General features: G+C 39.8%; 1 protein-coding gene across 2 annotated transcripts; it reads left to right on the forward strand.

Annotated features, from left to right (window-relative positions):
* The first annotated feature begins 1,591 nt into the window (after nt 1–1,591).
* On the forward strand, nt 1,592–13,902 carry plcd1b (phospholipase C, delta 1b). 2 transcript variants are annotated; one of them, XM_062987209.1, is made up of 14 exons: nt 1,592–1,748; nt 2,959–3,187; nt 3,671–3,800; nt 3,976–4,204; nt 4,859–5,060; nt 6,005–6,149; nt 8,530–8,682; nt 9,632–9,784; nt 10,303–10,462; nt 10,548–10,667; nt 11,175–11,353; nt 11,486–11,618; nt 12,197–12,346; nt 13,211–13,902. In XM_062987209.1, the coding sequence occupies exons 1-14, from the start codon at nt 1,592–1,594 to the stop codon at nt 13,300–13,302; spliced, it is 2,232 nt and encodes a 743-aa protein (XP_062843279.1). In that variant the 3' UTR covers nt 13,303–13,902. The 2 variants fall into 2 exon arrangements, with proteins under 2 accessions (XP_062843279.1, XP_062843280.1); XM_062987210.1 differs by having other exon boundaries at nt 10,306–10,462.
* Nucleotides 13,903–16,234: the final 2,332 nt, after the last annotated feature.

The raw sequence follows: 16,234 nt of genomic DNA on the forward strand, positions 1-16,234 counted from the left end.
CTTAACTCTCCGGCTTCAGGAAAAGGAAAAGAAGCGACATGCAGTGCGTAAAGAAACCACCCAAACGGAGCAAATCCGTGGAATTAATGCACGATGAACAGAGCGAGAAAGTGACCAGCGTGAACCTGAAGATCCTGGGTAGGACCGAGATGTTTGTGTTTCCTCTGCTGACTGATGCATGTGTGTTATTGTAGGTTCTAGACTAGATGGGATGAAGGTATGAAGTTGAACCGGTTGCATTTCCTCGATTGCGGATGATGATTTTGTTAGAAGAATAAAAGCGAAACTCTTGCACTTGTAATCTGGGTTTAATTGTAGTGTTGGTGACGCACAGTTCCTTCTTTTCACTACATGATCACAGCTGCTTGTGTTTACATTTTCACATGTTAATGTTTGTAGTCTTTTTTGGAAATATGTGGATTATTTTGACTCGTGTTGCTTTCTGATTTCAAAAAGGACTAAATACATTCACTGCATGTAATCATACACAATCTAAGTATGACATTCTGCTATTTTGCTTCTGAAGTGTGTTTCAAATGAAACTGGTTTTGATGTTAATATTTCATAACATGATCATACAGCAAGTTTCACTTCTTCTTGCAGGCATGATTCACTCATTCATTCAACACTAAATGCTCCTCAATACATCGATTGTCAATCACCGTCATCGTAATATCGATTGCCATACTGATATCAGTAACACATTTTTTTTAATAAACGAAGTCAGTTAGATGAATATAAGTGAGTTTATTAAAACTAAAGATGTAAAAAGATGACAAAATAAATCAAGTCAGTTTGTACCTCAGACTAATGCTAGTGCAGGGATTTCTTTCTTTGTTTTGTTTAATTCACATTCACAGGTGTAGTTGTTTGTTTTCCAGGGATTTATTACAACAGTAATAGTAGTAAACACACTAGTAGATCTAGTGTGTTTAAATTCTACACTTTTACTCGGTAAAGGAAAGTAGTTTCTGCACTGCTGGCAGATGAAAGTGGGCGAGGCTGGTTGATAGCAAACAATTGAGCAGAACTGAACTTGCAAATGAGAAGCAAAACAGTGTATCAACTACTACTGAACATGAGGAATTTAGAATTCAGGATGCTTTTATTAGAAACGTCCCAGAATCCAGATCGAGTCCCAGAGACCCAGTTTGACTTGTGCATTAACAGTCTAAGACAAATTGTAAAGTAGACCACAGGGTGGACAAAATATCAGAAATGGGTTACAGTGTAATCATTTAATGATTCTGATACTGAATGTGGCCTGGGTGACCTGTCAGCTTTCAACATTGAACAACTTGGGTGACCTACAAGAGATAAGCATATGCTAGCATATACTTGGGCAGCATGCAACCAACCACATTATAGCAAACTGGGCAACATTTAAATGACCAGTGCATGGCAGCTTGTTATTGTGACCTAGGTGACCTACTACTGACCATTATGTAGGATACATAATGTATTTTTGTATGTATAGCAAGTTGAGTAACAAGTTAGTTTTTTTATTTTCGGTTAATTGTCAAGAATTTGCAGATCAGGTGTGGCCCTAGTTCTAACACACACCTTCTTCTAATTGTTCTGATTTTTAGGTATGGACAGTGACCCGGATTTGAGTTACCTGCTTAAAGGAGCAGAGCTGGTGAAGGTTCGTTCAGGCTCATGGAGAAAAGCGAGATATTACAAACTGCAGGAGGACTGCAAGACCGTATGGCATGAATCAAGAAAAACCCTGCGACCCAAACACACCTGTAAGTTCAACAAGTGTCCACTGCAGACCCCCCTGTGTTAAAATAACATCTATACTGTTTATACAAGTCTGGCTGCATCCATTCTTGATGTACTGATGGATTTGGAGGCGATGATTCCTTCAATGTGAGACCCTACATAATAGGGAAGAATTAAATTCTGCAGGAGAGCATTAGATAATAGAGCAGGAGTTCTAAACCTGCAGTGCATTGCTGCACGTGGACAGTGGACTGTCCACAATAATAATTAGCACATTATTCAGCCTCAAATTAAACTGTTTTTGGTGTGTGTTTTAAGTTGCACTATCCATGACTTTCTTGCTCATTTATTGTGGAGGCCACATATTATCATACAGCTGCACTGGACTTTTTATTACATTCTATCCATTCCAGTCAGGAACAGTATGAGATGCAAGCTGCAAATAACACGAGGGCACATCTGTGTTTTTGGAAAGCCGTACCCCTTGCCGACAATCCACACACAACCCCTGTGCGCAAAGCAAGCTCAATAACGAAATGAAAAAGCTCGGTTTAATAAACTCCAGTGGCCTGTACACTCTGACCTCAGCCCCATTCAGCAGTTTAGGAATGAAACAAAACATCAATTAGGGGTTTCTTGACCAGCATCAGTGCCCAGCTGTACAAATGCTGTCATCCTTTGACTGAATGGGCACAAATTCCCACAGACATACATCAATGTCTTGTGAAAAGCCTTCTTAGATGAGTGGCTGAAAAGATCACATTCTGTTTTAATAGCATTTGTTTTTTTTAAATGGGATGACATCTAAGCTCATGGTCAGGTGTCTGAATACTTTTGGCTATATAGTGTATAAATCATGGTGACACCAAATTAAGTAACACCCAAAGCAACAGGTCACAACAAATGAATACTAGTAGCTTTTTTTTACACGTTGATGCGTCAGTGTTGCTCTGTGTTTAATGTAAATCACCACTTAATTTGTGGTCACTGTGAGACCAGATGTTCCTAATGGGCTTTAAATCTGGACTTTGACCAGAACAAAACATCAGATTAATGGTCTCTTTGTTTGCTTGCATGTGTGTTCAGCGGCGTTATCTGTGCTATATGTGGCCAAAGATTTGTGGACACCTGTCCATGAGCTGATTAGAAATCCTATTTTAAATCCATATGGATTATTATAAATGGACGTTGTCATTATTTAGCTCTAACCACATAATATTTCATCTGTTTCAGTTTCTGTAGAGGATATCGAGTGTGTGCGGTCAGGCCGGCACACCGAGGGTCTCAGGAAGTACACGGAGGAGATGCTGGAGTCGAGAGCTTTCTCCATCCTGTTCAAGGGTCGACGCAAAAACCTCGACCTGATCGCCAACTCTGAGGAGGACGCCAAACACTGGATATCAGGCCTGGAGAAGATCATCTCCAACATGAGCAAGCTCAGCAAGCAGCAACAAACTGAGCAGTATCCTTAACAAAGTATTCAACCCGCCACATATTCTACCACTGCCCGGCTGAAATCAGACTCTCTAGTTTTTAGTTTTAAACTGTCTATAAATTAGTTTTAGTGGGTATGAGGGATCAGCTCCAAATTCTGCAGCTTGAGATTCATTTTAAAAGACGTTGCCTTGTTTAAGAAGACTTGAGTGTAGCCAGAACACGGTACACATAACTGTGCCCTAAATCCACACACAGATTATCTGCTTAAATACACATATTTATAAATATCAAACCATCTTTAAAACAATGTGCTCTCGTTAGATAAAAACTAAAAAAATCTCTGACTGTAATATAGACGTTGACATGTTTGGAGAAAGAAGGGTTGCATGCATGATCCAATGTACATCATTATGGTAAAAGCATCATGCCTGGCAAACCTGTAAACAGCGAGGAAAATGTTGTACAATCCTCTGTGTGTGATGCTATTGTCCCTAAATCAGAGCATCAGCTGGATCTTCAACTGTTTGCGCAAAGCCGATCTAAACTGTGACAAAAAGTTCAGTCCCAAAGAGCTGAAGAGCTTCCTGGACAGCATCAATATAGAGGTGGACGATGACTACGTCAAGCTGCTCTATGAGGTAATCTGTTACTATATTTTAAGAGGTACATCATTATCAGATTGTTTTCTTATACTTTTCTTCCCAGAAATGGCTTTAAAGTTCCATTAGCCAAAATGCCGCTCTACACATCTACACACTTCTCTGTACGACCGTGTGTCATGAAATCTATTCACGTCTCCTTCTTTCTTTCCAGAAATGTGATAAATCTAAGAGTGGCTATCTAGAGGGCGAGGAAATTAAATATTTCTACGAGATCTTGACTGATCGGGAGGAAATCGACGTGATCTACAGAGCATATGCAAAATCGAAGGGGCTGATGAGTGCTGCTAACCTGCTGGACTTCCTGCAGAAGGAGCAGAAAGAGCAAGTCGACCTCGATCACGCCGTCCAGCTCATCGAGAAATACGAGCTGGATGAAACAGGTGAATAAATGCAGTATGTTAAAGTGGGGTGAGCTCAGAGATGCAGGGGAGTTGCTGCCTGGAAATAAACAGGGACGATTTTTAACAAAACTTTGATTTATTTTAAAACATTTAAAATAATCTGGAGTTAAAATTCGTTTGTCTGCTGAGTTAAAAATCAATTTAAAGAATGCTGAGGTGGCGCAGCGGTCTAATGCACTAACACACCACCACCGAGTTTGAATCTCAGCTGTGCTATTGATCGGCTGGGTTCCTGCAGAGACATGACTGGCTGTGTCTGATGGGAGGAATGGTCAAAAGAGGTTTCTCATTTCATTCTCATAAACTCAGATTTACATTAAGGGAACGTTGAAAAAAGTTCAAGCTTTGTTTTCATCGACTTTTCTGCTTTTTAAACATTGCTTAACATCAAAACACATTTGAAAATAAAGAATGATGTGTATAGTGACGTTTAATGAAGGTCTAGAAGAAATGGGTCAAAAGTTCGTCAGTGTGCCTGTATTTACTTTCGTTATTGTGGGTTTCATTTTTTACAGGAACGTTGTTTTTAGTACAAACACAGCCTAAAATCTGCTGGCTGAAACACATTTGCTTTTCTGTCATGCTGCCTCGCATCTTTGCATAAATTTGCTTTTCTTGCCTCCACCTTAACAGCCAAAGCAAAGCAGCTGATGACGAAAGACGGATTTCTGATGTACCTGAACCAGCCTGAAGCTCTGATCATGAGCCCGGCTCGAAAGACGATTTACCAGGACATGAACCAACCACTAAACCACTACTTCATCTCCTCCTCTCATAACACCTACCTGATGAAAGACCAGCTCAAAGGCCCCAGCAGCACTGAGGGCTACATACGGTACGTACAGTACAAAAAAACAGTGTTAACAATCAAGCCCAGTGTCCTTCCTGGCATTAGATTTATGCCTGTATGTGATTTCCCCTGAACCCAAGCAGTCTCTGATTCTATCGTTTTAAAGCTATTTAATATATTTACACAACCTACGTTATCTTCATCTCTACTACTAGCAACAATCTTCATGCAAAACATCATGCAAATCCCCATCCCATGCTAATCAGAGGTGTGTATGTGTGTGCACAGTAGTGTAAACAAACAAAACAAGGAACGTCTGAGCTAAAATCTCTGCTTCTTCCAAACTACTGATTCTGTAACACCTAATCCAAACATAAACTGCATTACAAAAGTGTGTCAGCAACCAAACATCACGTCTGTATAGGAATAATCCAAAACATTAAGCGTCAACATGCTCAGTATGTTATGAACTTATGGTACTTTGATTTTTGCTCCACTGTAATCAGCGCCTGTCAAATCGATTTAAAAGATCTTAAACTGTCTACAAACGTCATTGATCTTTTAGGTGATGGTAAGAGATTAAGCACATTTTTCAAATTTGATACAGATATTGGTGTGATTTTGTACTGTGTAACTTTTCTGAGGGCTTTTTGCAAGCTTTTAAAACACGATTGCATGGATTCACCTCCATTCAATCACCAGGAAGGCCGCAGTCTAGCACACACGCCTCCTTTGCAAGGGGCAGAGTCTTACCAAGAGCTTCGGCTCAGCAGGAAGATCACAGACCACACTACTGTCCATGTATTTGTTTTTTTGCCACGACTAGACAGTAGGAGTCACTGTTACAGCGGCAAAGAGGCAATTCTATTGGAACCATACCCTAAAGGGACCTCTCGTTAGTGCTGGGCTAACATACTGAACTGCTGTGCCACCCTAAAATAATGACCTTTTTTTACCTAAAGTTGGTGATCGTGTACCTTTCCTAACAGAGCTCTGATGAAGGGCTGCCGCTGTTTGGAGCTGGACATCTGGGACGGTTCCGACGGAGAACCCGTCATCTACCACGGATACACACTGACCTCCAAGATCCTCTTCAAGGATGCCATCCAAGCCATCAAGGAGTATGCCTTCAAGGTGTGGTCCTGATTTTACTACGAGTTTAAATAGATAGAAGATGACATTTATTGATGGTTATTGTGTAGTCAGTCAGGTGATACTTGTGAGCAGGGGCGGAGCCAGGGGGTGGCCAGTGGTGGCCATGGCCACCATAAATGAATCTTCGGCCACCCCTCCGGCCCCCCATCACCGCTTTGCCGGCAGCTTTTTTTGCGGAAGCATTTCTGCACGCAGGTGTTCTCATAGGGACGCAATTCAACAGCGCACCTCAAAGAAGTAGTTCTCCACCAAAACAGTGCAGTAATACACTCGACATAAATGTCAACCACCAACACAATTACAGAAGTAGTACTACTTAGTGCTACTAGTACTACTATTACTATTAGTAGTATTTGTGGCGAGCTACGAGTAAAGGCGCCTGCTGGCTCTGCGCGTTCCAGTGTTGCCAGATTGGGCGGTTATCTGCCTAATTGGGCGGAGTTTGTTGAAAAACAATTTAATAGCAGTTAAATAACACTTCTATTTAAAATAATATATTCCGTTTTAAGAAGCTCCAGCATTGTAGAAGGCTATTTAAAGTAAAGTCTATTTTCAATGCTGATTTGGCTTAATAGTGTTGGTCAGTCTGTATCATTTTGTTGAAAGAAAATTAAAATTTGTTTTCCATTCATTCACACTAGCATGTTCTGGGGTTCAAATGAGTCTCATCATTACACACAAGTTGGCAGCCAAATGATAAAGTATTGCAAATGAATATCTTTGAAATTCTTCCTCATAATGTTAAGGTTATAGGCTGTATTTAGTTTTTTCACTTGTCAGAGAAAATGAAGAGAAAAAAAAGCTTATTATTTTCCGTGATGTAATTCTACATGGCACTTCCTGCCTGTATAGGTAAATGAGTGAGTGACCACATAAAAAAGGTATCAGTTTCTGTGCCACCCCTGTGTGAGCAATGGTCTCAGTCTGGCCACCCCTATGAAAATTGTCTGGCTGTTTTGTATAAAATAATCTGTAGTTTTGTACTGGAGTTACCGTGTTATAAAGATTTATAGCCACCATGTTAGCACTGTGCCAACAACAGTGTATTAGGGTCACTGGTAAAATATATATTTTTTGCTATTTAAGTTTCTAATTTGAGAATGAAGTTAATATGATTTTGAGATGAAGTCAAAATATTATGGCCAAAGGTTGTGCTACGATGGCTGTCATAGACAAGACTGCCACAAACTGCAAGTTCTGCTTTAACAGAAGTGTTGATTTTCCTTAAATCTGTCTGGTTCCTTCTTTTAAATAAATGCATTTTATTGCAGATCAGTTTCAGCATTTTTATACTAATAACAAACTGATGCTGCTGAAACAGATACAAAAGTAAAATTTTACCAAACCCTCACATCCCTCATTTTAACACCAGCAGGTTATGTCCCTAAAACTGACGTTACTCTCGACTTTATAAAAAATCGGCCCTAAAATAATTACTGTAGGCCTAATATGACGTTATGTTGTGCCAGTCTATAATCTAGACTTATTTTTGTCCACAGTTTCTCCTTACTGTCATTTTTTGAAATATTATTTTACGAGTTAATTTGGTTTCCTTGAAGCACAGACACTCAACATCTTTCATTTTTTACTTTGACTGTTGACGCATCAAAAGTGTATTCACTCGCTCACTCGATCAGTCCTGTATGTGGTTTCTTTTCATCTCGTGTATTCGATACTCGTCTGTTGGCTTAGTGACGGCTTCCTGTTTACCTGCGACATTGTGCAGCTCTTTTGTAGAACCGTGCATTGTACCGTACTCTATTCTTTAAATAAATAAATAAATATAATTGATTTATATATCATTCTATATTCTATTCTATATTTTGTAATAAAAATACCCAGTCCAGTCTGATTGATTGTCATGCAGTTCTTGACCGACTCTTTAAAAACTCTTTTAAAACATTTTTTGACACCTGACCATGAACTTGTCGGACGTCTCATTTAAAAAACAAATGCTATTACAACAGAGTGACGTCTATGTGATCTTTTCAGCTAGAACAACAGGCGCTCATCTGAGAAGGCTTCTCACAAGACTTATTACTTAAAGTGTGTCTGTGGGAATTTGTACCCATTCAGTCAAAAAATGACAGCATTTATAGCTGGTCACTGATGTTGATTTTCTGGTTCATTCCAAAGCTGTTGATTGGGGCTGATGTCAGGATGCTGGAGTTTCTTTAAACTGAGCTTTTCTTTATGTTTTTATAGAGCTGCTTTGTGCACAAGGGCACAGTCATGCTGGAACAGGAAAGGGCCTTCCCTAAACTGTATCCCGATTGATTAATGATCTCAAAACATTAATTATTGAAATCTTGTGTACATAACATTTGGAAACATTTCTCAACCCTCTGTTTCTTTTCAGACATCGGAGTTTCCAGTGATCCTGTCCTTAGAGAACCACTGCAGCATGGACCAGCAAAAGCTAATGGCCCAACACATGACCTCTATTCTGGGCAGTGCCCTGCTCACCAAGCCTCTCGGGGAGCAAATGCCTGCCGTGTTACCCTCTCCACAGGTGAGTTACGATCACAGAATCTGAACTTTAACCCTTTCAATCTTTTTTCATGTTCAATGTTTTTAAGATCCGGAAGGAGAATATGCCAACCTCCATACAGACAGTAACTTAGAACAGGGATTGAACCTGGGTCTCTGAAGCTGTGCTGGCAGAACTAAATAGTTTTGTTTATTTTTTCAAGCCTGATCTGTTTTTGTCCTGATCTCTGCCACACTGAATGTTTATGAATTGGAATGCTGATTGCAAATGAAGCCTTCTCATCCAGCATCAGTGTTTGACCTCTCAAATGCTGTTTTGAATAAATGGAGGCAAATGACCACAGATTGAAATATGCAGGGAGGGTCAATGCCATAATAATGCTCCTAAGCAGGTGTCCACATACTTTTGGCTATATAGTGGAGGGAAGAACACTGGGGGTGTGGGAGGTTTCTGTGGTTTGCTGAAACAAAGTGTGTTTTTCGTTGCTGATTTGACTGCAGTATGTGAGGAATGTGCACAGCTTCTCTCCATTCCTGCTCCTGATACACATGCATGAGAGTATTTCAGTACACTGAATGGAGGGGGGGGGTAAAGGAGTGCTGTTTGGGTTGATGTAAGGGTGCAAAATGAGCACAGGGGTGTGATAGCAGGTGGAAGACGTAATCGTAGCCTTTTTTATTGTTTGCTCTACTCACCTCGGTCAAGGTGTGGCTCCAGGGCTCAGAATTACAGATCCGAGTGGGAGGATTTCTGAAAAACACACGTCTCAAATTCCACTGCTGACTGTCTAAATGTAGTACAACAGAAAGATGCAAATGTTTGGACACCCCTGTTCTAAATGATAAGTCAAACTTAGATCAGGATGTTTTCTGCTCATTTGTGTATGTTTTTTTCCCCTGGTGCCTGGTGCCATTTGTTTTAACTACCAGTCTGGCTTCGAACTCCGCGTTGATCCTTGTGTGTCCCTCAGGAACTGAAGGGCAAGATCCTGATCAAAGGCAAGTGCCTGAAGAACCTGGAGGACTTTTATTCAGACCAGGCAGCCAGAGAGGAGGAAGAGTCACTGACTGAAGAAGAGGATAGCCGCGATGATGATGAGGAGGGGAGCGCTCAAAACAATAAGGTATGCTTAACGTTATTAGAAACTGACATCGTCTTGTCTTGTCATGTACATCATGTCAGGGCTTTCCAGTATTGCCAGATTAATAATAAGAAAGGAAGGGATAGAGAAAGCAGCTAGCAGTCATGCTGAGAGGGTTTCAGGACTGACAAAGCAGCAGGAACAACAGTTACATTACATCATAAGCATTTAGACAAGTCTGGTGAAACATAGGTCTGTCAGTTGTTTTGCTTCTATGGTGTTCTTGAGATCTTACATGCAGCCCTTCAATCTCCAGTGAAATATGGTGGTGGGAGCATCGCTTTATGAGATAACTTTAGGAAAATTCAGGTACCATCAGGGGTCCATTGCAACTTTGGGGAATATACTGGGATTTGGACAACCCAAAGCTGTAATGGCCAGTTATGGCCTATCATGAAAGGCTTTTCCGACCACACTTAGTAAATCAGTGTTTATAGTGAGTTTATAGTGATTATCCTACTTTAGAATTGTTACTCATTTGTATTATTTGTTGTTTTCAGAAGTCGAAGAAGCTGAAAGCAGCCAAAGAGCTCTCAGACCTCGTCATCTACTGCAAAAGCGTTGCATTCCATGGATTTGATCATGCACGGGACAATCAGAGCTTTTACGAAATGTCCTCATTTAAAGAGGGGGACGCAGTGAACTTTTCAGAGAAGTTCGGTAAGAACAAGAAATAATTTCATATACAGCGCTCTGATTTTATTATCTGGAGCTAATCTAGGGTTTTTTGGGGTATTTTGTGCAGCAAATGAGTTCATTCACCATAATGCGGACAAGCTGAGCAGAATTTACCCATCAGGAGCAATGAGGACCAACTCCTCCAACTTTGACCCAGTACCTCTGTGGAATGCAGGTTGCCAGATTGGTAAGACTGACATCTAACATAAATAATCATTTAAAAAATCTTTAATGTTTTGTAATTATATTTGTAAAATTTAAATGTCATGTAACAAAACAGCTTATTAGATTCTGGAGGTCTCCATTCAGTAAGAGCATGGCGTAATGTTGGAGGTAGGGTTGCCAGGTGTTTAAGCTGTGCTATGGCAGGGTGAGGCATCAGACCACAAGTCGTCCCCTGTTTTTTCTTTTTGGAGCCGCTTAATCGAGCTGCATTGCTTTCTTTATTGCCAGATTTCCGCATTGCTGAAATGATTTTTCTCTTGCGCTTTATTCTAAATCTTGCCACAGCACAATGGCAACACCTGGCAACCATACTTTAAGCATTAAACTATCTCTTGAGGCTGAATAGTGGTAAATCCCTGTAGTCATGTGTAGTCAAAAGCTAGAAATAATGAAGCTGGTGGAGGAAACACCACTCTGCTCCACATCTTCTGCTTGTTAATGTGATGTGTACGATTTCTTTCCTCTCTAGTCGCTCTTAACTTCCAGACGCCGAGCACAGAGATGGATCTGTACCAAGGTCTTTTCAACCAGAACGGAATGAGTGGATACGTCCTGAAACCGGCCTTCCTCAGAGAGCACCAGACTGAATTCGATCCCATCACCCTCACCAAAGGATCATGGCTCAAACACGTTGAACTCCATGTGATGGTCAGCAGCACTTCTTTTTGTTAGACCATTTATTCATTTGTGTATCTATATTTTTAATAATCTATTTTTCAATAACAACCCTGATCATACCCTCGCACTGATTTTACCATCTTGTGTGTTTTTTGGTGATAGGTGATCTCAGCGCAGCAATTACCCAAAATAAGCGAGCAGAAGTTGTCCATCGTTGATCCTCTGGTGCGAGTGGAGATCCATGGTGTGCCGGCGGACACAGCCAAAGGAGAGACGCAGCACATTCAGAACAACGGTACAGTTGCATGTTTTCAGTATCATTTAGGACATGAATCTGTACAGAATTTGGCAAAAATTAATTGTCTGATTATAATTTTAGTAAATTAGATTCAAAATATGGGAGTTGTCTTTGTTTATAATAGATACAGATGCAGTAAAGCAGGTGTGGCCTCTATATTTATCAGTACTAATGAGGGTGTGGCCTCTCTACCTGTCAGTACTAATGAGGGTGTGGTACTAATGAGTTTATGATGTCATTTGTCCCCATCAGCAATGCATCATAATCATATATGCAATCATAAATTTAGCTTTTGACCTAGTTTCAAACTATGCTTAGTCAGAAGGGTGTACCGTGAACTTAAACTGACCTAATCCTGTTCCTTGAGGAGCTCCACTAATACAACTGGGATCAGTTTTTAAATTTGGTCTTAAAATAAAAAAATCTGCTTTTACATAAATATGATTCTTCAAACCGCTGAACTGACTGTAGGATCTGATATCTGTAGCTTGTTCTAATCAGAATGTCCAGCTTTGTTTACCTGATCTATTATTCAGACAAAAGCATGAATAAAAGATTCCCTTTCTTTAACAAAGGCTTCAATCCGATGTGGAACGAGAATTTCAAGTTTGACATTAACGTGCCTGAACTTGTGTTGGTTCGCTTTGTTGTGGAGGACTACGACGCCGTATCCAGCAATGACTTCATCGGCCAGTGCACGCTCCCCTTCGCCAGCCTACAGAACGGTCAGTCATCACCTACACCGTGCTTCACAGCATGCAGAAAAACCTTAACATGTCTGATACTGTACTGTTTCTTCAGCGCTATATCATCAATGGAAATTAAGTGTATTTATAACAGAAAAAGTAATTACTACATTTTTGTAATTTCATGCATTGTTGCATTTTAGAATACATCAGGATGCATTTTGTTATGCAAAGAAGGGCACTGCAGCAGTTGTATGACTCTAATTCTCAGTGTGTCATGGCAGGCAAATTAACCTAGTTTAGCAATAAAAGCACATTAATGACAGTTTGTTACACCTTCATTCTGAAAAACGTCTATTAAAAACCTTTTGGGAATGGATGTGGCTTAAACACCTGAATTTATTTGGTAAAAAATATGTGGACACTTATATTTATTAACTTGGGGGTTTTAGTCTCTGTCAGGTGTCAAATCAATTTAATAACAGAGATAACAAAGGTTATATGCTTACCATGTTGTGGCAACAGTTTTGGGAAGGCCCTTTCTGTTTTAGCATAACTGTAGTCCTGTGCACAGGGCAATCTTTATAAAGATGTGAGCTTAGTATAAAAGAACTCCGGAGGGTTGCTACTGAAGACATTTGGAATAAATGTATTAGAGCATCAGTTGTAACCTTACAAAAGCTCTTTACATAATAAGCACATGTTCCCATAGACACACTCTAAATTCTGTGACGCTCGTGATGTATTTTAATTTTACTGGATCATTAATGGCTTCACGTACAGCCACAAAAACAATCACATAATAGTCAGTAAGCACTTCTATTCATTAAACCTGTAGCTTTTACTGGGCTTTGAGAAAGAGAGATGTTTTGCACGCTGACCTGTTCGTTTATTCCTCTGCAGGATATCGACATGTACCCTTGTACAACCAAAGCGGGGACCTTCTCTCCTCATCTGGACTTTTTATTCACCTCATGGCTGTGGAAGCTGAATAACTGAGCCATCTTAATCAAGCCTCTTATTGTGTAGCAGCACTTTTTCACCCTCAATGTGCATTTCAGAAAGCTGAATACTGGACTGAAACAGCAAAGAAACACTGGGAGGGCATTTGAATTTAAATGATGTGATTTTAATATGTGAAGTACACTTTTTAGCAGTAGATACTGTAGGTCATTGAACTCATTTAACACATGAGCATTAGTAGATTTGCCAGGGTAGAATTTTGGTTTAGAAAGTAAAAGTACTTACCTGGATTTTTTTCCAGCTACGTGGCCTTGCCAATTTGCTTACGGCATGTAGTAAAATGATCTGGGTGGTAGAACACGCTGGCAGGACTTTTACTTCTTAAAGCTGGAATTAAACACTTGATTTAACACTAAACTAAAATGTAGCGTAGTACACTGAGTAACAGGGATGAGTTAATTTATTAGACTGAATTCTTTTATTTTAGATGTTTTAATGTTTTGCCTAGTAGATACTTGAATACGTTTCAATATTTTAATAGTTTGACTGATCTGTATGCTGAACGCATCACAAAACTAAATAAAAAGCCAGTGGCTGTCAAGACGACAAGCTGCTGCAGATAAAATCTCTCACTTGGCTGTAAAACCTTCCATCTTCTTTTGTGTCTGGTGCCAGTTTCTTCAGTAACATGTAAACAAATCTCTTGCCAACTGCTTGGCATGCAGGAAGCCCACAACTACTTGTCAACACAAAGCAGCTCCTAAAATACAGTTTGATCAAAAGATTCTCACCGTTGAATCATCGCCAGACGTTTCCTGTTGGAGGATCACCGTTAGGGAAGAAAACCATTCGATTGTTCTTAATAATACTTTTTGGGAAACTCTTCAAGAATCATCAAAGCAAATGTGAAGTTAAAGTAAAAGGGTACAAACGTTTGTAGGGTATTTGTTTGTGTGGAGTTTAATTATTTCTACATCTGGTCTCTGTGACTGAATAAGTCAAATTCACTTAAATTTACTCAAGTTCTATTATGTCTTTGTGCCCATATAAATAGGGCTAGTTTTGGTTTTAAAATAATTAGCGGGACTTTGTACCTGCAGTCTTTTAACAGCCAAATAAACTATTTAAATCCACCAGAGCCTGAAAATGAGGTTTAAATGGTCGCTAATTTTCATTCAATCTTTGATAACTGCTTTGTCTTCTAAAGATGAGCTAAACTGATGATAAAATTTCCTTAAGCAACTACATGCTTAAATAAATAAAATACAAGAAACAATTAAGAGGTTAATTATTCATAAACAGCAAAATAATCAAGTTACATTAGAGGTTTATATAGTCAGTGTTGTTGCAAGCTGCTCCCGATAGGGGTCGCCACAGCGGATTATTCGTCCTGAACATTTTCCTGTTACACAAACCACCTGCATGAACTCCCTCACTGCACCCATAAACCTCCTCTGATCCTCCTGCCTTTCGGCTCCGTCCTCATCCCTCCTCTGCACATGTCCAAACCCTCACAATCTGGCCTCCCTAATGTCCAGTCCATCATATCAGCCAGCTCTCTCTGTTTACCAGTCACAGTGCCCTCGTTCTAACCCTCACCTCCACATTCCTACCCTTCTGCCTCAGAACATTCCTTCATATTCTCTTTCTCGGCCCAACAGGAGAATAGATTCCACCAGAACCCTTCTGGTCAACAGTACCAGTGTCAGTCTAATGAAAAGAAAATGAGCTGATGGAAATAATAGCAATATTAGGCCTACTGTATGTAGAGTTAATAGACTCACTTATCTCTAAGCATAAATTTACTCTAGTTGCACGTATGTTTTTGAACAAGCAGACTTTAAGAAAGCATATTAAGAAACTCAAATACATGAATTGTTTTGCACAACAACGTGCATTCCTATAATTCAGTTGCAGGAATGATTAAAGTCTCGAGTCTGCCCTGATGTACCAGTGCATGAAAGTGTAAATTCTATAGGAATTCTGTAGGCCAGTGGTTTATTGCTCGCTCTAGTAGCATATTCTCACACATTACTGTAATAAAGCACATACACCAGAGTGATAAAGTAATAAACCTAAATCAATTTCATGCACTGACTGAGTAAGAGGAGCTTTAAAGTAAATAAACTGTTTAAGCTAATGAAAGTGATTTGAGGATTGTTTTAAAACAGCTGGATTTATTCACCTAGAACCCTAAAGATTATCTGCATCTCAGGTAACCACAGAAGTAGGAGTAGCTCTTTACTTCTCAAACTTTGTTTCTACTTTAAATGTAATTATAAATAAAAGTAAAGTGATCCTGCTGGAACCCGTGACTGCATGTGAGTGCAGGAAATGAACCTCCATCAGAAATCGACAGGTAAGGCTTGTACAAAGTTGAACAGGGACACCACCCACACCGTGACGCACCGTCATATGAAACTACACTCGATTCCGTCACGTGAGACCTCATCGTGTTCCAGTTTTCAGCAGATGGTAAATGAATAACAAAGCCGTATTAAATCCTGCAGCAGATTTGTTTGTTCTTGCCGTAGGGCCTCTTTTTAAATTGAAAAAGGATATAAAGAAAAGCTATTTATATAAATTGATATCACTATAAAAATAGAAATGTTAATGCAAAAAAACTAAACCTTCCATAACTTGTAACAGTGGAATTATTTTGCCATTTTTACAAAGATCTGCTTGTTTTCCCTCTTTCGGATACTTCCTCATTACGGGTCACCACAGCAGATCTGGTACGCGTAACAGACTTGGCATAGTTTTGCCCTTTCTAATGCAACCCTTCTATTTCTATCTGGGTTTGGGACTGGCACTGAGAGTGCACTGAAATGTGCAACTACTATCGGCTAGGCTGTTCCAGATAAAGGACATTAGCCAGTCAAGTCCATGCAGACACCCAACTGGTTGATAGAACTGGTGAGATATGAACCCTGGATCTGCAGATATCAGTGTACTACAGAGCTT

The sequence above is a fragment of the Trichomycterus rosablanca genome, chromosome 25 (genome assembly GCF_030014385.1).
Source record: "Trichomycterus rosablanca isolate fTriRos1 chromosome 25, fTriRos1.hap1, whole genome shotgun sequence".
NCBI lineage: Eukaryota > Metazoa > Chordata > Actinopteri > Siluriformes > Trichomycteridae > Trichomycterus > Trichomycterus rosablanca.